The sequence below is a fragment of the Macaca mulatta genome, chromosome 20 (assembly GCF_049350105.2).
Source record: "Macaca mulatta isolate MMU2019108-1 chromosome 20, T2T-MMU8v2.0, whole genome shotgun sequence".
Lineage (NCBI taxonomy): Eukaryota > Metazoa > Chordata > Mammalia > Primates > Cercopithecidae > Macaca > Macaca mulatta.
In genome coordinates this window covers 22024962-22048409 of record NC_133425.1, presented here as the reverse complement: position 1 = coordinate 22048409, position 23448 = coordinate 22024962, and the positions used below count along the sequence as shown (strand labels likewise).

At 46.3% G+C, this 23448-nt stretch overlaps 1 protein-coding gene across 10 annotated transcripts in view; it reads right to left on the bottom strand.

Moving 5' to 3' along the window:
- OTOA (otoancorin) overlaps nucleotides 1-23448 on the bottom strand; it is a 96375-nt gene that overhangs the window by 32725 nt on the left and 40202 nt on the right. For 9 of the 10 annotated variants that reach the window (XM_028840701.2, XM_077986472.1, XM_077986471.1 and 6 more), the window contains 8 exons: nucleotides 22927-23050; nucleotides 17750-17965; nucleotides 13289-13456; nucleotides 11062-11202; nucleotides 8916-8974; nucleotides 8603-8720; nucleotides 5181-5254; nucleotides 1491-1626 (listed from right to left, as the gene is read on the bottom strand). In XM_028840701.2, the coding sequence (XP_028696534.2) occupies nucleotides 1491-1626; nucleotides 5181-5254; nucleotides 8603-8720; nucleotides 8916-8974; nucleotides 11062-11202; nucleotides 13289-13456; nucleotides 17750-17965; nucleotides 22927-23050 (1036 nt within the window). Of the gene's footprint in view, nucleotides 1-1490; nucleotides 1627-5180; nucleotides 5255-8602; nucleotides 8721-8915; nucleotides 8975-11061; nucleotides 11203-13288; nucleotides 13457-17749; nucleotides 17966-22926; nucleotides 23051-23181; nucleotides 23257-23448 lie in introns of those variants that run through there. The other variant, XM_077986478.1, reaches the window with a different exon arrangement.

Sequence of the window (23448 nt, the reverse complement as noted above, 5' to 3'; positions counted from 1 at the left end):
CGTGAACCCGGGAGGCGGAGCTTGCAGTGAGCCGAGATCACGCCACTGCACTCCAGCCTGGGAGACACAGCGAGACTCCGTCTCAAAAAAAAAAAAAAAAAAAAAAAATACAAAAATTGGCCTGGCGTCGTGGCGCATGGCTGTAGTCCCAGCTAGTCAGGAGGCTGAGGCACAAGAATCACTTGAACCCGGGAGGTGGAGGTTGCAGTGAGCCGAGATGATCATGCCATTGCACTCCAGCCTGGGTGACAGAGGAAAACTCTGTCTCAAAAAAGAGAAAAAAAAAAAAAAAAGTTCCAATCCCAAACTTCTTAAAGACTCCAGGATCTGAATTGCCTACCTGCCACAGATTCCTAGAGATGGAAGGGGACCTGATCTTCCCCAGGGATGCAGGCCTCAGAAATCTGGAAAACCCTGGCTTGGCACACCAGGAGCACTCAGTAATTGAGCACTACTGTCATTGTTACTGCTCTAAGAATATTCCAGAGTTCAACCACCATTATACTATTAGCACCACAACAACGAAAACAGCACTTCAAAGTCTGTGTGCCACTTGAAAGCCTTCAAAGCTCTTTTGCACTTTTGCAAAATGACAAAAATTGTTGACATTTGTTGTGTGTTTCCTATGTGCACTGTCCTGAGTATCTACGGGTCTCAATTTAGTCATCTTCAAAGTAACTGTAAGGAGTAAGTACTACTATTATCCATTTTTTAAAGAAAAAGAAACTGCCAGCTAGTGGCAAGGCTAGGATTCACACCCAGACAGTCTGGCCTTTGAGCCTTTACATTAAATAACACATTGCCCATGTCATGCTCTCAATACCCTATGAGGAAGCTGGGTACAGTGGCTCACATCTGTAATCCCAACACTTTGGGAGGCCAAGGTAGGTGGATCACCTGATGTCAGGAGTTTGAGACAATCCTGGCCAACATGATGAAACCCTGTCTCTACTGAAAATACAAAAAATAGCCGGGTATAGTGGTACACACCTGTATTCCCAGCTACTTGGGAGGCTGAGGCAGGAGAATCGCTCAAACCTGGGAGGCAGAGGTTGCAGTGAGCTGAGATCGCGCCACTGCACTCCAGCCTGGGTGACAGAGTGAGACTCTGCCCCACCCAAAAAAAAAAAAAAATACTCTATGGGGGATGTGCTATTACCCCCACCTTACAGATGAGAAGACTGAGGCTCAGGGAGGAAAGGTGATTCGCCCAAAGCCACATAACCAATCACTGGCACCCAGTCTCTGGGTACTGTGCTCTTTCCATTCCTCCAGAGTAGCCTCCCCTCCTTTGGACCCTGGAGCAGAAGTCTCCAGAACCAATGGCCAAGATTGTTCCAACCAGCAGCTTTAGAGTAAGCTTCAAGACCCACAAGTCAGACTTCTGGACATCAGAGCAGGCTCAAGATCCCAGCCAGATCCCTCACAGGGCTCCCCAAGATGGCCACAGACACCCAGAGGGAGGGAATGCCCAAGAAGAGTTTTCTTACCAGGCACTGCTGCACTTTCCTGAGGACTGAAGTCTTTTTGTGGGAATCTAAAACCAAGGAATCCAACCAGCTCTTCCCCAGGCTGATCAGAAAGGGCACACACTGGGAGGCTGGGACAGAAGCCAGGTAGCGGGCCCTGGAAAGGGATGTGGAGAACAAGAGGAGGAACACGTGGCTGCTCCTGTTGACCCCTAAAATCAGGGTCCACATGCCCAAGAGCTCATCCCAAAGACGTTCTTTAAATGTTTGTTCTCCCCAGTGATGCTTTGGCTCCCTGCAGCAGGTAGCAAGTCTCCCACCCATCATGCTCCTCTTCTATGGGTGGGAACAAACTTCCCATCATGCTATCTCTTCTATGAATGGGCAACAAACTTCTCATCATGCTCTCTTCTATGGGTGGGAGCAAATTTCCCATCATGACCCTCTTCTATGGGTGGGAACAAACTTCCCATCATGCTCCTCTTCTATGCCCCAGAGCATTGATCAGATAATGGGTTCTCCATAAATAAACATGTTGATTGATGGACTGGTTGAGGGGAGATGAAAAAGAAAGGAAAAAGTAGATGAAAAAAGAGACAAAGAGGAGAGAGAATAAGTAGAAAGTGAGAAAGAAAGATAAGAAAAAGAGTGGAAAGAGAAATTCTGTCATCTCCAGTCCAGAACTCTGCCTTCAGCTCTTGATCCTTCAGCTCTTGACCATGTATTCTCAACAGGGTCAAGGTCACCCTCAAAAAGGAGAAACTGGTTTGGATGGGGGATAAAAAAGACTGTTATGATCTGTGACCCACTGAAACTCATTCCTACTCAGAATATTTTTCCTCAGTGTATAATTTCTTTCATTCAGGAGAAATTAAAATTTTCTCCTTTGGAAGGCAATAATAAAAGTTGAGAAAAGCTGCATGAAACCCATCCGGCCTACTCAACCCCACCACTCGACTGTTCCAAAACCAGATTCAACATCTTCTCCCAAACATGTTCTTCCACCTCTGTGCTATCCCACACTCCTTTCTTTCTTTGTCCCAAGCCTGTTATTGCTATCTCCTTAGTATTATCCCAATCTGTTCTTACTTCCGGCTGGGTGTGGTAGCTCACACCTATAATCCCAGCACTTTGGGAAGCCAAGGTGGGTGGATCACCTGAGATCAGGAGTTTGAGACCAGCCTGAGCAACACGGTGAAATCCTATCTCTACCAAAAATACAAAAAATTACCTGGGCATGGTGGCATGGACCTGGGGTTTCGACTACTCCAGAGGCTGAAGTGGAAGAATCACTTGAACCTGGGAGGCAGAGGTTGCAGTGAGCTGAGATCGCACCACTGCACTACAACCTGGGTGACAGAATGAGACCCTGTCTCAAAATAACAACAATAAAAATCTATTCTTACTTCTCCATTCCCAGTACCACTGTCTTATTTATTTCTTCATTCATCCAGCAAATACCTACAAAACATCTACAGTAAGTCAGGCACTATTCTAGGCACCAAATATAACAATGAACAAGACACAAGTGGTCCTGCATTCATGGTGCTTAATTCTAGTAGAGAGAAGAAACACAGAAACCAATGAATAAAACAGGTCATTTCAGCTATTAATAAATGTAAGGAAGAAGGCAGGCACAGTGGCTCACGCCTGTAATCCCAGCACTTGGGAGGCCAAGGCAAGCAGATCACCTGAGGTCAGGAGTTTGAGACCAGCCTGGCCATCATGGTGAAACCCTGTCTCTACCAAAAAATACAAAAATCAGCCAGGTGTGGTGACACACACCTGTAATCCCAGCTACTGGGGAGGCTGAGGTAGGAGAATCTCTTGAACTCAGGTGGCGGAGGTTGCAATGAGCCAAGATTACACCACTGCCCTCCAGCCTGGGTGACAGAGGGAGACTCTCAAAAAGTAATTAATTAATTAATGTAAGGAAGAAAATAAAATGGCTCTGTAAAAGAGAATGACAATGGGGATAATCAAACGAGCCCCTTCTAAGGCAGTTCCATTTGAGCTGAGACATGAATGAGTGGAAGAAATGCCATGCCAAGATCTGGGTTACTGAAATAATCTTCAGCTGTCTCCCTTCTTTCCATTCATCCTCCCTGCATTCTGTCCTCCATGTGGGTAGTGGCTATGATTGTTCTGAAATATAAATCTGATGGCTGCACACGGAATATGAGTGAAACTCCTCACTTCACAAAGCCCCCATGATCTGATGTTCCTTACTTCTCTGGCCTTCTCTCCCCTATCTACTCCGCAGATATACCCCCATGTGTTCCCAGAGTGATTTGCTTTTCTTACCCACTGCTGAACCGGACATCCCCATTCCACTGCCTGGAATGTCCATCTTAAACTCTTGATCTAGCACTAGTTCAGTCTCCTCTGTCTCTCCAGTCTATAGGTGATATTCTCTCCTCTGTGCCCAGTGCTCATTATCCCTCTCCTTTGCCTCTCCTTTGGAAAGCAATAAAAAAGTTGAGAAAGGCTGCCTGAAACCCATCTGGCCTACTCAACCCCACCACTTGACTGTTCGAAAACCAGATTCAACATCTTCCCTGAAACATGTTCTTACACCTCTGTGCTAACAGAGGTGTAGAACAGCACCTGGCTTTCTAGGAAAGCACCTGGTTTTTCTCAGAAAACCATCTCTCTCACTCTAAGACCTTATGGTTTCTCTCCAGCCCCAGGGGTGCAATACAGATTAAAGTCAGTCAAAGTTACCCATCCTCCCAACCTCACTGATTGGTTCAAGGAAAACAAATTCGCCCAATTAAGGTCAATGAGAGTCAAACCCAAGACATGTATTGAGAATGATGGGAAGAGAATGTTTTTCTCTTTTCCCTGAATATGAAGCTGGGAAAATTTAACCTTAGATCTGCCAGGGTTTCCACAGAGAAAGAACTTGCCTGATAGTGAAGCCAGCAGAGATAAGCTGGGACAAGAGACAAATGACATCATTTGAACCCCTAGATCCAGCCACGCCTGAAGTCCCTCTCAACTTTCCAGTTACCTGAACCAAAAATTCCCTTTTATTGCATAATCCAGTTTCAGTTTCAGTTCTGTTGCTTTCAACCAAATATCAACCTGATACTATAATTGGCTTCATGTTTGTCTATTCCCTCTCCCACTATGAGATTATAAGGTCTGATAAACTAATAGGAATTTCTAAATTTTCAGATAGAAAATTTAGCTATCTGAGAACTAGCATACAGCAAGTACTCAATGAATTTTTTTTTTTTTTTGAATGAATGAAGACAATAAAAGCAAAATAAGGTAGAAGGAAATAAAGAAGGAGAAAAGGAGAGAAACAATGTCCAGATCATGTTTGAAAAGCAGGGCTACCCTGCAGGCCTGAAAGCTCACACATGCCAGGAGAAACACCTACTACTCCCATCAGCCCTGATTCCCCTGAAGCCTGGCACAGCCACAAAGCCAGGCCAGATGGGACCTGCCTCACTGACACCCAGTCAGGCTTCGGTTGCTTTGGCTTGGTTTTTACATAACATGAAAAGCAAGAAGGTCTGTCTGAAATGTCTATATGATACTCAGAATTGAAATCCTGGATCTCAAGGGCTTAACTCTCTAAGGCACGCTCCACTCTGCCTCTAGTTCCTCAAGAAAACCCAGTGGGGAGAGAATCACTTTGACTTCAGTGATTCCCACCAATCTTACTGCTGAGCCAGAAAGTGGGGGCTGATGTTCACTTACGGGAGTGCAGCCAAGAGGAAAGGTGGCATAGACAACCTGGAAACTTCCCAGTATTTCCACGCCAAACAATTAACCTGAAAGATTAAGAAGTTCTGAGGATTTAGTGCAGTAAGAAGAAGAATAAACACAAGTAGTGCTTTCCGTGTGCCAGGCACTATTCTAAGTGCTTCATATGTGTTCACTTATGCAATACAGCACCCTATGATGTAGGTACCACTACTCTGCCCAGTTTATGGATGAGAAAATTGCAATAACAAACATTAACACAGACATTTAAGTGTGATGCTCATCGCAATTGTTTTATATCTGCAAGAAAGGGAGATATAATTTTAATATTCCTCAGCAGGGGATTGGTTAAGTAGATTATGGTATATACATACAATGGAATAGTGCACCTACTTTGTTTTAAATAAGGTAGATTTATATATATGAACATTAAATGATGTCTGTGCTATTTTATGCATGTGCATATACATATATAGTTATATTATAATGTAAAAACCACAAATGAGCTCATATTGTACACACTATTCTGTTAAACTATATATATAGCTTAACTACACATATAGTTATACAGTTATATTTAACTATATATAGTTATATTTAATTATATATAGTTATACATAGCTTAACTATATATATCATTATATATATAGTTACATATCTATATATATATATCTTAGCTATATATATAAACAGAACAGTGTGTATAGTATGAACTCACTTGTGGTTTGTTTTTTTTTTTGAGGCAGAGTCTCACTCTGTCACCCACTGGTACAGTGGCGTAATCTCAGCTCACTGCAACCTCCGCCTTCCTGGTTCAAGCAATTGTCCTGCATCAGCCTCCCAAGTAGCTGGGATTACAGGCACCTGCCACCATGCATGGCTAATTTTTTTTTTTTTTTTTTTTTTTTTTTTTTGTATTTTTAGTAGAGATGGGGTTTCACCAAGTTGGCCAGGCTGGTTTCGAACTCCTGACCTCAAGTGAGCCACCATCTCGGCCTCCTAAAGTGGCGTGAGCCACTATGCCCAGCCCACTTGTGGTTTTTATATTACATGTAAATAGATAAGTTTTTTTAAATTTGGTTTAGAGTTAGAGTCTCACTCTATCACACAGGCTGAAATGCAGTGACTCGATCATAGCTCACTGCTGCCTTGAACTCCTGGGTTCAAGTGATCCTCCTGCCTCAGTTTCCCAAGTAGCTAGGACTACAGGTGTGTGCTACCACATTTGGCTAATTTTTGTACTTTTTGTACAGTTAGTCTTGCTATATGTTTCCCAGGTTGGTTGCAAAGTCCTGTCCTCAAATGAACCTCCCACCTCAGCCTCCCAAAGTGCTAGAATTGCAGGCATGAGTCATTGCGCCTGGCCTATATTTTATATGTAAAAGAAAACTCTCAAAAATGATAGCAAACTGTTCTTTATAGTTACCTCTGAAACACGGTTGCTCACCTCAGTATTATTGACATTTTGGACCAGATACCTCTGTGTACCGGTGCTGTCCTACACATTGTAGGATGTTGAACACCACCCCTGGCCTCTACCCACTAGATGCCAATAGCTCTGCTCCAGTTGTGACAACCAAAAGTGTTTGCAGACATGGGCCAAAAGTCCCCTAAGAGGGCAAAACAGTACTCTGTTGAGAACAACTGCTCTGGGGAAAATTTGGGGAAATTTTACTTTCTCTGTATTGTGGTTTTTTGTTTTTGTTTTTTTTTGTAATAATTATGTGTTTGCAGGATGGGCATGGTGGCTCATGCCTGTAATCCCAGCACTTTAGGAGGCTGAGGCTGGTGGATCGTTGGAGGTCAGGAGTTTGAGACCAGCCTGGCCAACATGGTGAAACCCCATCCCTACTGAAAATACAAAAATTAGCCAAGTATGGTGGTGGGCACCTAGAATCCCAGCTATTCAGGAGACTGAGGCAGGAGAATCACTTGGACCCAGGGGCGGAGGTTGCAGTGAGCCAAGATTGAGCCACTGCATTCCAGCCTGGGCAACAGAGCAAGGTCCTGTCTCAATAATAATAATAATAATAATAATAATGTGTTTTTAGTAAAAATATAAATGAGAAAGGCAAATTATCTAATTAACTGGTATGTGAAGGCTCTGAGAGCTGGAAGCCTAGGAAAGCACCTTCACTGGGGTAACTCTTCCTGCTCGAACATGTAGGTCTTCCTCAAAGCAGGTCTGACCTCCATCCATTTGCTCAGTTATTGGCTTGCCCACCTGGGCAGGTCTTTTAATATAGTTCAGTGGTTTGTACTAGCAAACCGATTAGAAATGCAAAGTCTCAGGCCTCACCCCTTACCTACTATATGTAAAACTCTGGGAGTGGGGCCTCCAATTTGTGTTTTTACAGCCTTCCAGACAATGCTGATGCAAGCTCAACTTTAAGAATCACTAACAGAATTAACAGCCCAAGGGAATGAGAGAGCTTCATTAAAACTTTGCATATTCCTCTAATGATCTTGAAGGATTATACAGCAAGCACTCTATGCTTCCTGATTTTCTGGGAGATAATTTCCTCTTTGGAAATTCTTCATTCTAGTCTGAAACGCAAGGCCAGAGTTGAGAAGGTGCTTTTTCTATCCATTACAGGAGTCTGTAAGCCAACGGTTCACACCAAAAGTTCAAATGCTGCAAGGCCTGTGTTTACTAGCTTAGACCCTGTGAAAAATCAGTCACTGGCTGGGTGCAGTGGTTCATGCCTGTCATCCCAGCACTTTGAGAGGCTGAGGCAGGAGGATCACTTGAGCCTAGGAATTTGAGACCAACCTGGGCAACATATCAAGACCCTATCTCTACAAAAAAATAAATAAATTAGCCAGGCATGGTGGTGTGTGCCTTTAGTCCCAGCTACTCAAGAAGCTGAGGCGGGAGGATCTCTTGAGCCCAGGAGGTTGAGGCTGCAGTAAACCATGATCGTGCCACTCTACTGCAGCCTGGGTGACAGGGCAAGACTCTGTCTCAAAAAAAAAAAAAAATCAGTTACTGCTTCTAATCTCCCCAAAGGGTTAAATAGCCTCCATAATCTTTTGGAAAATGAAGTTTTAAGTGAGAAAGAAAATGTTCTCAGAGTACTGTTCGCATTCACAGCTACTCCTGGAAAATGTTGGAATATTAGCTAGAGGATCACCTTTCATCTCACGAGAACGTAATTACGAACACGCAAAATACTATCCCTTATGAATATATTTTAAGGTTCAAATTTGAGTATGGAATAACCAATCTGTTGATACTCTGGCTGTAGAGATGTGGGTATTTGGAGCTGTTTAAAAAGAAACTGGAAAAAACCTGGCTCACATCACTTGCGTCTAAATAATTCTGGCATAAAGATCTTTAGACGCCACAGCTAATTCAGGCCCAGTGACTGGGGTAGGGAGTGAGAATTAGAAGCTGAAAAATGCTTTAACGGTACCTGATACGGTGAAAGCAGGGCAAAGTTGTTCTGAAAATCCTGGAAATGGGCCAGAAAGAAGTCAGTGCTCATGGCATCAATGTGTGAGCAGGTCACGCCTTTGACCAGCTGCCCAGCACTAGAAAACAAAACAAGGGACTCAGGAGAGGAAGGAGGTGAGGAGGAGAGGAAAGAAAGAGCAAGAGAAGGCAGATATGATCAGACACAAGCTACAGATGTGACTGCCTAACTCTCCCTCCTGGGAAAGTAGGCTGCTCTGGCAAAAGGTTCTGAAGGGCCTGTTCGGCACCCAGGCCAAGTTACATTTTCCTACCTCAAAAGCTCCTCAGGCCTTCTGGTGGTCTTTAACAGAAGCTCATACAGGAACAGAGCCTGCGAGAAGAGAATGATCGACAGCACTGATGGCACACTCAGCGTGTGCCCAACACTGTGAGGCCCCATCAGGCAGGTGCTCCACAATCCCATTTTACAGATGGGGAAATGGAGGCTTAACAGGCTATGTGAGTTACCTAGGACTACACCATCGCTAAGTGGCAGTGCCTGGATTTGAACCAGCGTCAAGGTAATTCCACAGCCCTGTTCTCACACTCCACGTGATTCTCTGCACCCCATGAGGCAGATGAGAGGCAAAGATGTTGGTGGCAAGGCTGGAGTTTTACTTCCTGTGATTTACAAAACTGCTGACCAGTTGAGAACTCCCTGTGGCTCCTACTTACATGTGCACCTGCCAGGTCCTGAACACCAGGCATCCCAGAATAGACCAGGATGGGCTAGAAAGCACCAGCAATAAAGTACCCGCAGCCAGCAGCATGCACTCCCTTCAAACCACCCCCCAATGAGCACTCTAGAACAATGCCAAGTAGACAAGGGAGTCATTTGTTTTAAGGAACATAATTTTACAGAATCCCTAGCTTGCAGATGCAATCAAGTACTACATTTGTCTATTTTATAGACTCTGAAACTTTGGGCATCATTCCCCAAACAGAATAAATTATGATCTAGCGTTAGATATGGTAGCTGAGAGCCAGAAAGCAGCACAAAAGCCCAGGCAAAAGGAGTGGGTGATGGAGGGAAGTTCTGGACACTGTTTATGGCCCCAGAGATTTCCTTGGGCACAGAGTCAAATTCGGGGACCCTCCCACGGTCTTTCCTCATCTCAGGAAATGGCAATCCCATCAGCTCAGTGGGACAAAAGTATCTTGAAGTCTTTGGTGGCAGGAGGTATTTTCCAAAATAAAACTATTGGCCGGGTGCCCTGGTTCACACCTGTAATCCCAGGACTTTGGGAGGCCAAGGCGGGCAGTTCACTTGAGGTCAAGAGTTCGACACCAGCCTGGCCAACATGGTGAAACTCTGTCTCTATAAAAAACACAAAAATTAGCCTGGCATGACGGTGTGTGCTTGTAATGCCAGCTACTCAGGAGGCGGAGCCATGAGGATTGCTTGAACTCGGGAGGAGGAGGAGGTTACAGTGAGCCAAGATTGTGCCACTGCACTCCAGCCTCGGTGACTGAGAGAGACTCTGTCTCAAAAAATAAAACAAAATAAAATAAAACAGTTGCCACTGTTACTAAATTTAGAGGTGGTTTGTGACACAGCAATAGATAACCGGGATATCATCCAGCCTCATGAGAGACCCTGAGCAAGAGCCCCTGCAACAGACAGGGATTTGTGTCTGGGATTTCATTCAGTTTTGCACTCTCAGCACTGTGAGCGGTGCCTGGCGCATTGTTGGTCGGTGCTTGATAAACATTTCCTGAGTGCATGTAATGAAGATTGACTGGATACAAAGGAAGTCAAGGACAGTACTAAGGCAGAGCATCCACTTCAACAGCACCATCCCCCCAAGTGGCCTCAATGCTCACAGTATTTAATAACACACATAATAGCCGCAAATATTTATAGCACACAACCCACGTGGCATATAACAGTGACCCTCATTTTATTATCAAAATTATCCCCATTTTGCACATGAGAAAACTGAGGCCATATAAGGACCTTCTCCAAAGCTAATAAATAAGTGGGAGCCAGAATTCATGCTCAGGTGTTGTCTAACTTTTTTTTTAAGAGACAGGGTCTTGCTCTGTTGCCCAGACTGGAGTGTAGTAGTAGCATAACCATAGCTCACTGCATTGTGGAACTCCCAGGCTCACATGATCCTCCTGCCTCAGCCTCCTGAGTAGCTGGGACCACAGACATGCATCACCACGCCTGGCTAATTTTTTAACTTTTTGTAGAGACAGGGTCTTGCTGTGTTGCCCAGGCTGGTCTCAAACTCCTGGCGTCAAGCAATCCTCCTGCCTCAGCCTGTCCAACTTCTTAACACTATACTATTCTGCCTCCTATACTAATCACACAGAAATAAATTTCTTTTATCAAATTAACTTTAAAACAGACCATTCATTCTCACAAGACAGAGAGTCAGAAATACAGGATCGATCTGTGCTTCATGGCAGTACCTGGCTCCTTCCAAGTTCCTTATCCTTCAGGACTGTAGAGTTGAATCCAGGTTGCCTCCTTAAATCAAAGAGAGACACTTCCTTAAAGAAAGCCCCTTGTATCTCCACAATGCCTGAGGCAGTGTCTCCAGCTTCCACCATCTGCCAAAAGTGAGAAGCATCAAAACAACCTTGTAAAAAATGCACTGAGCTTTAAGGAAGGGCCGGACACTACAACACAGGCAATAAAATCCATCAGACCGGCTCAGCAACCCTAGGAAGTGGAGAGTAGCATCATCCCCATTTCACAGGTGAGGAAACAGAGACTTCAAGTGTGATGAGTTGAAAGTCAGTAAGTGAGATTCAAGCCCAAGTCTGTCTGATTCCAAAACCCATGCAACTCATGCTCTTTATTTCTTTATTTTAACTGTATGGGCTACTTGCTATCTGTAAGATGTTGGTGTTTTAGGCCAAACCCCTTAGGTTTTTTGTTGTTTTTTTTTTTTTTTTTGAGATGGGAGTCTGGCTCTGTCGCCAGGCTGGAGTTCAGTGGCACAATCTTGGCTCACTGCAATCTCCACATCTCCACCTCCTGGGTTCAAGCAATTTCCCTGCCTCAGCCTCCCGAAGAGCCAGGACTACAGGAGTGCACCACCACGCCCAGCTAATTGTTTGTATTTTTAGTAGAGACAGGGGGTTTCACCATGTTGGCCAGGCTGGTCTCAATCTCCTAACTTCGTGATCTACCCACCTTGGCCTCCCAAAGTGCTGGGATTATAGGCGTGAGCCACTGCACCTGGCCAAGTTTTGGTTTCTTAACAGATTTTGCCATTGGACAGAACAGACCTGATAGGGCAAGATGTCAAAAGACTCCCTGACAAGTAAAAAAGGGGCCAGGCATGGTGGCTCACGCCTGTAATCCCAGAACTGTAGGAGGCCGAGGCAGGTGGATCACTTGAGCCCAGGAGTTTGAGACCAGCCCAGGCAACATGGCAAGACCCCATCTCTAGAAAAAACACAAAAATTAGTGAGCAGCACAGGTCTGTAGTCCCAGCTACTTGGGAGGCTGAGGTGGGAGGATCACCTGAGCCCCGGAGGTGGAGGCTGCAGTGAACCAAGATCATGCCACTGCATGCTGACTGGGGTAATAGAGGAAGACCCTATCTAAACAAACAAACAAAAAAAACAGAATACAGACATGGCTGTGGACCATGAAAAGGGCTTTCAGATGCACCCTAGAACTTTGGGGTTTACTTTTAGATTTGAAAAACAAATTTGAGGCCAGGCACAGTGGCTCACACCTGCAATCCCAGCACTTTTGGAGGCTGAAGCAGAAGGATTATTTGAGGCCAGGAGTTGGGCAGCCTGGCAATACAGCAATACTCCATCTCTACGAGAAATGAATAAATTAGCCAAACATGGTGGCTTTAGGCCAGGAGTTCAAGACTAGCCTGGGCAACATAGCAAGACCATGTCTCTACAAAGTTAAAAAATTAGCCAGGCATGGTGATGCATGCCTGTGGTCCCAGCCACTCAGGAAGTTGAGGCAGGATGATTGCTTGAGCCCGGAAGACTGTGATGAGCTATGATCGTACCACTGTACTCCAGCCTGGGCAACACAGAAAGACTGTCTCAAAAAAAAAAAAAAAAAAAACTTGAAGTGTTATAAGATCAGGAAACCTGATTTAAGAAAAGTCTTCTAGGCCAGGCGCCGTGGCTCAAGCCTGTAATCCCAGCACTTTGGGAGGCCGAGGCGGGTGGATCACAAGATCTGGAGATGGAGACCATCCTGGCCAACATAGTGAAACCCCATCTCTACTAAAAATACAAAAAATTCGCCGGCCGCGGTGTTGGGCACCTGTAGTCCCAGTTACTTGGAGGGCTGAGGCAGGAGAATGGCGTGAACCCAGGAGGCGGAGCTTGCAGTGAGCCAAGATCGCGCCACTACACTCCGGCCTGGGTGACAGAGCAAGACTCCGTCTCAAAACAAAAAAAAGAAAAAAAAAAAGAAAAGTATTCCAGATTAGATTGTCTGGGAGAACAAAGGGTTCTGGGAAGAATGACAGCATGACCGAAGGGCTCTGTCTGGAAAGGAGGGAAGGTGTGCCACCAGGAGAAGGCAGAGCCAAGACACCAACGACTGAGACAATCCCAGCCCTGCGTTCATGGTCCAAAGTCACACCCACTCACCAAACCCCAAAAGCACACCCCGTGACATGTGGCTGAGCACCAGACATCATCCTCTCACCTTGCTGAGGATACCTTGCTGCTGGGCAGGTGACAAGTCAGACAGGTACTGGGAAACGGCACTTCTCAGGACCTGCGAGAGGTCCTTGCAGTTCATGCTGCAGAAGGCCTGGGTGCTGACCCCGGCCAGCAGCGCGCCCATCTGGCTGACATTGTAGAAAGACAGCACCTGGAAGAGGAGCAGCCGCACAGTCAGGCTCTGCTCCCGCTTTTCACCTCTCCAACATGCACTCAGCCCATCTATGTGCCAAGTATTGGGATAGGTGAGACCTTAGGGGCACAGCAGTGAGCCAGACAGAGGCTGCCTCCACAGGCCTTCCTTCCTTCTATCAAATCAAGAAAGAGAGTTTGCCGGGTGTGGTGGATCACACCTGTAATCCCAGTACTTTGAGAGGCCAAGGCGGGTGGATCACCTGAGGTCAGGAGTTCAAGACCAACCTGGTCAACATGGTACAACCCCATCTCTACTAAAGATACAAAAATTAGCCAAGTGTGGTAGCAGGTGCCTGTAATCCCAGCTACTTGGGAGGCTGAGGCAAGAGAATTGCTTGAACTCAGGAGACAAGAGGTTGCAGTGAGCCGAGACTGTGCCATTGCACTACAGCCTGGGCAACAAGAGCAAAACTCCATCTCAAAAAAAAAAAAGAAAAAAGAAAAGAAAGAAATTATACGTGGGGTTTTTTCCTTCCTTTAGAGTGAAGATGCTAGAAAGTTTTCCATATAACCAAGGACATGCTTTGGTTCTATGAAAAGACAGCTGAGTGGGTTCCTTCAGTTATTCTGTGTATAATGGGTGATCTCATGCTGTCTTCAAAGAAGGCATGACCTTTTGACCTTTTGACCTCTTGCCTTCTGAGTAAAAGTGGCCTCACCCCTCAGTAGGAAGAGTTGGATATTAGAAAAGAAACAAACCACTTTGTCCTGGGTTAGGAGGGAACACAACAGTCTCCCTAACTCCCTAAAATCAAATTCAGAGAGGACTGTCAAGATGGACCCATGGAGCCCCAATCGAGGTCCAGAAACAAGGATTCAAAGCCTTCAGCGTAAAGTCACCATGAGGCTAGAAGAGACCAGATGAATGGGCTGGCCCGGTACCTGAGTCAGAAAGGGGAAATGGGTGGGCATTGGTCATGGTGTCATGCTGGAGACAGTGACCGCCAGAGGTAAAAAACACGCCTCTGAGGCCAGGTGCCCTGGGTTCAATCCCAGCTGCGTAACTTTGATGTGGCCTTTTCCAGTTCTCTTACACACTCTGTACCTCACATGAATGAACTGGACAATGAAGATGACAGCACTACTGACTTCAGAGGATTGTTGGATTAAATGATTAACTCACTTAGAACACAACCTGGCACATAGTAAGTGTTCAGTAAATGTTTGTTATTCCACATCCCCCTCCCTTAGCCCCGCGATGGAGGAAGCAGGCTAGGACCAGCCCTCGGAGCTACAGCTGCCCTTCATCCCCCTCTCACCCTCCCTACCGACATCCTGCTCCAGTTCCCACTTGGATTTACTTTGGAGAATGTGGTTGAAATATAGCTGGCTCAGAACCATGACATACCAAACCTAGCTTTAAAAACTTGAAGAAATTTAAAAAGACTTGGATGCCAAGAAGAAATCCCCTACTCCTGCTCTTTGGGCGGCCAAGGCGAGTAGTTTGCTTGAGCCCGGGAGTTTGAGATCTGCCTGGGCAACAGTGCAAAACCCCATCTCTACAAAAAAATACAAAAAATCAGCCCAGCATGGTGGCACACCCCTGTGGTCCCAGCTACTCAGGAGGCTGAGGTGTGAGGATCACCTGAGCCTGGGAGGTCAAGGCTGAAGTGAGCCAAGATCAGACCACTGCACTCCAGCCTGGGCAACACACTGAGACCCTATCTCAAAAAAGAAAAAAAAGGGGAAGAAACCCCTCAGTTCCTGAGGCCGACTCCAGCACTGCCTTCTGGGTGCATGGATTCTACTCTATAACTCTTAAACCCCTTTACCACCTGAATCAAAAGCTTTTGTTTTCATTTCCAACCTCAGTGATTTTCTTCTTTATGAGACACTGTGGTATTTCGCTTTAGAGCAAGCAAAATGGAGCCCCTTACATTTTCAACATCTTCACCTCTTCCCATATCCTCCTTCCAGCTGCATGGGAGGTACTAACACTGGAATTATGGTGCTAGGTTAGTAAACATGACCTTTATGGAGTAGTCTCTCTTTTATTCTTTGAGATTTCTACTACTTTTTTTTTTTTTTTTTAAGACAGAGTCTTGCCCTGTAGCCCAGCCCAGTCTGGAGTACAGTGGCACGATCTCGGCTCACTGCAACCTCCTCTGCCTCCCGGGTTCAAGCGATTCTCCTGCTTCGGCATGGAAGCAGCTGGAATTACAGGCGTGCACCATCATGCCCAGCTAATTTTTCTATTTTTAGTAGAGACAGGGTTTCACCATGTTGTCCAGGCTGGTCTCAGGCTCCTAGCCTCAAGTGATCCATTCATCTCGGCCTCCCAAAATGCTGGGATTACAGGCATAAGGCACCACGCCCAGCCTACTACATTTCGTCAAAAGAAAAATTGATGAGTTTTGTATAGTTAGTCAGACACAGTTAACACTGAATTCACAGTTTAGCAATTATAATGGATGCTTGTTAAACATCTGATAGTAAATTATGTTGTTTCAAAGTAATTAAAATTAATATCCAGAAGCCAAAAATAAATAAATGTTTGTTATTATTATTTGATTGGAATGGGTCCTAATCTAATCCTTGTGAGCCAGTTTGCATCCTGGGAAGTGGCCAGGAGTGTGGACTAAATGAGAAGGACACCAAAGGCCAGGCGCAGTGGCTCACATCTGTAATCCCAGCACTTTGGGAGGCCAAGGCGGGTGGATTACGAGGTCAGGAGTTTGAGACAAGCCTGGCCAACATGGCAAAATCTCGTCTCTGCTAAAAATACAAAAATTAGCTGGGTGTGGTGATGGGTGCCTGTAGTCCCAGCTACTCGGAAGGCTGAGGCAGGAGAATTGCTTGAACCTGGGAGGCAGAGGTTGCAGTAAGCTGAGGTTGTGCCATTGCACTCCAGCGTGGGCGACAAGAGCAAACAAACAAACAAAAAAAGATGACACCAAAATGCTTAGAACTCAAGTCTCTCATATTTGGAGCCCTCTGGACTGGACCCAACCCAGGGACACTAATTGTCCCCAAAAGAATGTCCATTGTCTACCCCAGGAGCAGCTAGAACACAGATTAAGACTCCTGTCCCCACCAAAGAGGACTGTCTGCCTGACAGTTCCTTCTCTGCAGCCCAAGATTGGAATAAAATAGCATCATCCCTAAACCCAAAGTAATGGCAAAAACTGTGATTGCTTTTTGCATCAACCTAATAGCAGCTCAACAGCAGGCAGGAAAATCCTGGGATAAGTCCCACACGTTGATCCCACTCAGTGATGACTAACGCCCCTTGAGCTCATACTCTGTGGTGTCACCTGGTGGTCTAGCTTCTTCATGTGTACCAACTCACATAATATTTGCAGCAATGCTACAGGGTAAGTGCTACTGATTTGTTATTGTTGTTGTTGTTTAATTTTTTTTTTTTGAGACAGGGTCTTGCTCTGTTGCCCAGGCTGGAGTGCAGTGGCACGATCTCTGCTCACTGCAACCTCCGCCTCCCAGGTTCAAGCCATCCTCCTGCCTCAGCCTCCCAAGCAGCTGGGATTACAGGCGTGCACCACCACGCCCAGCTAATTTTTGTATTTTTAGTAGAGACGGGATTTCACCACATTGATCAGGCTGGTCCCAAACTCCTAGCCTCAGGTGATCCTCCTACCTCAGCCTCCCAAAGTGCTGAAATTGCAGGTGTGAGCCACATAGCCCAGCAGTAAGTGCTATTGTTGTCCACATTTTACAAATAGAGAAACTGAGGCAAAGCGAAAGTAAGCAAATTGCCCAGTGTCACAGAGCTAGTAAATGGCAAAGCGAGGATTTGAACCCAGGCAGTCCTCCTCAGCATCATCTTCTTACTGATTGGTTGCCCCTGCTGTGTGTATATGACTATTATGGATTAAATATTTGTGTCCCCCAAGAATCTGTATGTCAAAGTCCTAACCCCCAATGTGATAGTATTGGGAGGTGAGGCCTTTAAGGGTTAAATGACGTCATGAGATAATGATGGTCAGGTGGGGCCCTGATCCAATGGTATTAGTTTCCTTGTAAGAGGAAACACCAGAGAGCTTGCTCTCATGTGGTCAGGTGAGCACACAGCAAGATGGAGACCACCTACAGGCCAAGAGAAGAGGCCTCAGAATAAAACCTACATTTGTGACACCTTGATGTTGGACTTCCCAGTCTCCACTATTGTGAGAAATAAATGTATGTTGTTTATGCCACTCAATCTACAGTATATTGTTATGGCAGCCTGGGAGGACTAATACACTTAGGTCATCTCAGGGGAAATAAAGAAGAGTTTAAAACTCCAGCTGACCTTCTCATGGGCCAAGTATTTGGCAGACAAGATGATGACCTGGCTCTTGGCCCAACCTGAGACCTGGCTGAGGGTGGAGATGGCTCCGTGCACAGCCTCGGGGGAGAGAGATTCCAGTTGGCTGTAGGTCAGACCTACAACCGCATCCGACGAAGAACCCAGGGTCTCATTGAGCGTCTGGTTCTCTGTGGCAATGTCCAGGAGTTCTGCTTTGAGCTGGAAGGAGAGAAAATGAGAATGAGTGTTGACAGGAAGCAGGGCGGTGGCTCCCTCTGACCACATCCAGGGCTATTAGGACTCCACAGCATCCTCCCTGGACCTTGTCCCATCAAAGCCTCCAGGCACAGAAATGAGGAAGGAAAGAGGCTCCCGCCATGCCCAGACAGTGAGACACCACACGGAGGACACCTTCTCTGGCCTTGGCTTTCATGTGCCGAAAATTCCCTGTGTGCTTCATTTAAATATTAATTTGTTATTAAATCAACCTTAATCCATATCAGAAAGAAATGTTGTTCCCTTTATAACTCCACCACACTCTTATAGCATCTATTGTCCTCTGGTGACCTTGAACTCTATATCCATATATATAGGCTGTTTTCCTTTCATGAAATAGCCAGGGGCCTTTTCAAGATAATTTATAATCTGTGTAAAAATAACTTTTTTTTCTCTTAAGACAGAGTTTTGGCCGGGCGCGGTGGCTCACGCCTGTAATCCCAGCACTTTGGGAGGCCGAGGCGGGCGGATCACAAGGTCAGGAGATCGAGACCACGGTGAAACCCCGTCTCTACTAAAAATACAAAAAATTAGCCGGGCGCGGTGGCGGGCGCCTGTAGTCCCAGCTACTCAGGAGGCTGAGGCAGGAGAATGGCGTAAACCCAGGAGGCGGAGCTTGCAGTGAGCCGAGATCGCACCACTGCACTCCAGCCTGGGCGACAGAGCGAGACTCCGTCTCAAAAAAACAAAACAAAACAAAACAAAACAAAACAAAACAAAACAAAAAGACAGAGTTTTGCTCTCGTCGCCCAGGCTGGAGTATAATGGCGCGGTCTTGGCTCACTGCAACACTGCAACCCCCACCTTCCGGGTTCAAGTGACTCTCCTGCCTCAGTCTCCTGAGTTGCTGGGATTACAGGCACTCACCACCACATGAGGCTAATTTCTGTATTTTTAGTAGAGACTGGGTTTCACCATGTTGGCCAGTGTGGTCTCGAACTCCTGACCTCGTATGATCTGCCTGCCTCAGTCTCCCAAAGTGCTAGGATTACAGGCATGAGCCACCACACCCGGCCAAAAATAACTCTTCACAGTTCAAGAAAGTAAAAGTCTCCTGAACGTCCTACCTCATAAAAATAACTGTGATTAGCAATTGGGTGTATATGCTTCCAAGACTTCTTATACTTTATAAATATAGAGACACTAGGTAGTTTTTACAGAGTTGTGATATGAACAGAAGCACAATTTGCTTTTCTGTATTTCCCCTTAAAATTATCTCTTGCACCTGTCTGCACATTTCTATGATCATTTTAATAATTATTTTATTGCAATATGCCTGCCTAATGATAGTAAAATGTGCGTTCCAACTGCTTTCGGTAAGGAACATGATAAAGTCACCTACTATACAAGGAGCTCTGTAACAAAAAACAAGAATGGTTCATGTTTTAACACCCGAATTTACGTAATAACGTCATTTCAGACAGGTGCCCAAAACGGGTTTCTGGCAATATTGAAATGGCCACTGGGGGGCAGCAGAGTGAAGTAGAAGAAACAGCTGTCACAGCACCTGGGTCCTCTAAGTTCAGCAACTCCCTTCCCTAGAGATCAGTTTCCACATTTGTAAAACGAAGGGGTGGACTACAGCGGCAGCTCTCAAAGTGTGGAGCACACCCAGCGGCATCTGCACCACCTGGGGACATGTTAGAAATGCAGATTGCCAGGCTGCTCCCGGACCTCCTGAATCAGAGACAGTGGAGCTCTGAAATCCAGGGATCCCCAGCCCCGGGGCCATAGATGGGGACCACCGGGACCCTGGTCTGTTAGAAACTAGCCACAGCAGGAGGTGAGCAGCAGGCCAGTGAGCATTACCGCCTGAGCTCTGCCTCCTGTCAGATCAGAGGCAGCATTAGATTCTCATAAGAGCAAACCCTATTGTGAACTGTGCATGCAAGGGACCTAGTCTGTGCGCTCCTTATGAGAATCTAATGCCTGATGATCTGTCACTGTCTCTCATCACCCCCAGATGGGACTGTCTAGTTGCAGGAAAACAAGCTCAGGGCTCCCACTGATTCCACATTATGGTGAGTTGTATAGTTATTTCATTATATATTACAATGTAATAATAGAAATAAAGTGCACAGGCTGGGCGCAGTGGCTCACACCTGTAGTCCCAGTACTTTAAGAGGCCATGGCAGGCAGATCACGAGGTCAAGAGAATGAGATGATCCTGGCCACATGGTGAAACCCCAGCTCTACTACAAATAAAAAACATTAGCTGGGCGTGGTGGCATGCACCTGTAGTCCCAGCTACTTGGGAGGCTGAGGCAGAGAATTGCTTGGACCTGGGAGGCAGAGGTTGCAGTGAGCCAAGATCATGCCACTGCACTCCACCCTGGCAACAGAGAGAGACTCCATCAAGAAAGGAGAGGAGAGGGGAAGGGGAGGGGGAGGGAGGGGGGAAGGGGAGGGGAAGGGAGGGGGGAAGGGGAGGGGGAGGGAGGGGGGAAGGGGAGGGGGAGGGAGGGGGGAGGGGGAGGGAGGGAAGGAGGAAAGAAGGAAGAGAGTGAGAAAGAGAGAGGGAGGGAGGAAGGAAAAGAAAGGAAAGAAAGAAGAAGGAAGGAAGGAAGGAAGGAAGGAAGGAAGGAAGGAGGGAGGGAGGGAGGGAGGGAAGGAAGGAAGGAAGGAAGGAAGGAAGGAAGGAAGGAAGGAAGGAAGGAAGGAAGGAGAGCACAATAAATGTAATGCACTTGAATCATCCTGAAACAATACCCTGGCCCCAGTCCATGGAAAAAATTGTCTTCCACAAAACCGGTCCCTGGTGCCAAAAAATTGTCTTCCACAAAACTGGACCGCTGCCATAAGCTGTATTTTAACAGGCCATCCCTGTAATTTAGATGCATTCTCCAGTTTGAGAATGACTGAGTTAGATGATCCCAAAGGGCTCCCTCATATCTAATCGTATGCGACCTTCTCCTTGGTCAGGGCTGCCACATGTTGAGACCCCGGGGCCTTAAAATATATTTGTCTTCTTATTTTTGCTTGAGCTTGCTTGGGAGGGATTATTTTCCTTGGAAACAAAAATACACATTCACAGTCCAGGCTCAGTGGCTCAGGCCTGTAATCCCAGCACTTTGGGAGGCCAAGGCAGGCGGATCACTTGAGGTCAGGAGTTCAAGACCAGCCTAGCCAATATGGTGAAACCCCATCTCTACTAAAAATACAAAAGATTAGCCGGGCGTGCTGGCACGCACCTGTAGTCCCAGCTACTCTGGAGGCTGAGGCAAGGTGGAGGTTGCAATAAGCTGAGATTGTGCCACTTGAACCCGGAAGGCGGAGGTTGCAGTGAGCTGAGATTATACCACTGCATTCCAGCCTGGGTGACAGAATAAGATACACACAAAAAATGAGTCAAAAAAAAAAAAATGCACTGACCAAAATAGATGGCCACAATCTCAAATGTCAAATGTGTTTGAGGACTTTACGGTGATGTGTGGAAAACTGCTCTGAAATTATGGATGGCTTTATCAAAATTTCATTTAATATTGTTTTCATGTCATCTTTTTTATTTTAAGCAAATTGAGAAGGGCCACAAAAAGTGGAATGGAAGGGGTAGAATTGAGACTTGACTGGATGGAAGAACAGAGAGATGGAGAGGAAGGAAAATGAGAGACAGTGTGTTTGCTCCTTTGTTCAGAAGCTGGCCTTGGGAACTCATAACCGCCCTCCAATCCAGTGTTCTCAATCCTGGCTGCATTGAAATCACCTGAGAAGCTTTAAAATCAGGCCATACCCCAGAACAATAACATCAGAATCTCTGGGGGTGGCACCTGGCAGGGATGTTACTAATCTAGAGGCAGGTTCGAGAACCACTCCTTTATCTCCTGCCACTCCAGGCATGCTCACCAGAGCAGCGGTTTCAGAATCACCCGGAAGCTTGTTGGAAGTGCAGTGTCAGCTGGGCACAATGGCTCACACCTGTAATCCCAACACTTTGGGAGGCCAAGGGAAGGAGGAGGAAGAAGAAAGGAGAGTGCTGGGCCTCAATCAAGAGCTCCTGAATCAGAATCTGCATTTAAGATCCCCAGGTGATCTGTATGCATATTTAAGTTAGAGGTAGCTGTCCCTTTCTTTTCTTTTTTTTTTTTTTTTTTTTTTTTTTACATAGGGTCTTGCTCTGTCATCCAGCTGGAGTGCAATGTCACTATCATAGCTCACTGCAGGCTGGCACTCCTCGGCTCAAGTGATCCTCCTACCTCAGCCTCCCAAGTAGCTGGCAGTATAGGCATATGGCTTTTTTTTTTTTTTTTTTTTTTTTTTTTGAGACAGAGTCTCACTCTGTCACCCCCCAGGCTGGAGTGCAGTGACATGATCTCAGCTCGCCACAACCTCTGCCTCCCAGGCTCAAGCAATTCTCCTGCCTCAGCCTCCTGAGTAGCTGGGATTACAGGCGCATGCCACCACCCCTGGCTAATTTTTATATTTTTAGTAGAGATGGGATTTCACCATGTTGGCCGTGCCGGTCTCAAACTAACCTCAGGTGATCTGCCCACCTTGGCCTCCCAAAGTGCTAGGATTACAGGTGTGAATCACCGTGCCCAGCCATTTTTTTGTATTTTTTGCAGACAAGGGTCTCATGATGTTGACCAGGCTGGTATCAAACTCCCGGCTTCAAATGATCCTCCCACCTTGGCCTCCCGAAGTGCTGGGATTACAGGCATGAGCCACCACGCCTGGCTGAGACGGCTGTTCTGATTAAATTTTGATCTCCCCAGGGTCTGTTCCTTTGCTAATTTCTGTCTGGGCTTCGATGTTACACTTATCTCAGTATTTGAGGTGCCATCTGCTGTGACCGGACTTAAATCCCAACTACTGTGTGTTTTCTCTCAAAGGCTAAGCTAAGCTCCCCATTTCTCTGTCTAGCGAAACTGAGGCAGAGGCCTCAGGGCCTTGCACCCCAGCTGTACCTTTTGGACGCCAGCCTGGAAGCTGCTCAGGTGGCTGCATTTGATCATCTGGTGAAGCAGGACTTGGGCCACAGTGGCATCCAGCAATTCCAGGTCATCGTAGAAACAAACCAGCAGCCCCAACCTGTGTGAGAAGAGGCGGGATTGTGGTGGAGGTGTAACCGCAGAACCAGCCCGTTCCGGTTCCGTTTTGTGTAATAAAACGGCGAGTTGTTTTTCAGCTGCCACGGACTCCCGGCTTGAAGGTCACGTAACCTGAACATCCTCAGATGAACCAAACATGCAACCAGAGGTGGAACCTAAGTGCTCAGACAGGACCAAGGAATGGGGGCTGAATTATGAAGTGGACACCACTTGGCGTGGTCCATGATCCAATCAGATTGAGCCCTGGCATCACCTCATGGCATGATCCAATCAGATCACACCTCCCAGCATCACCTCATAGCAAGACCCAATCAGATCAAGTCTTATTACCCTCTGCCTATAAAACCTGCCCCACTCCCCAGCTCAGAGACACAGATT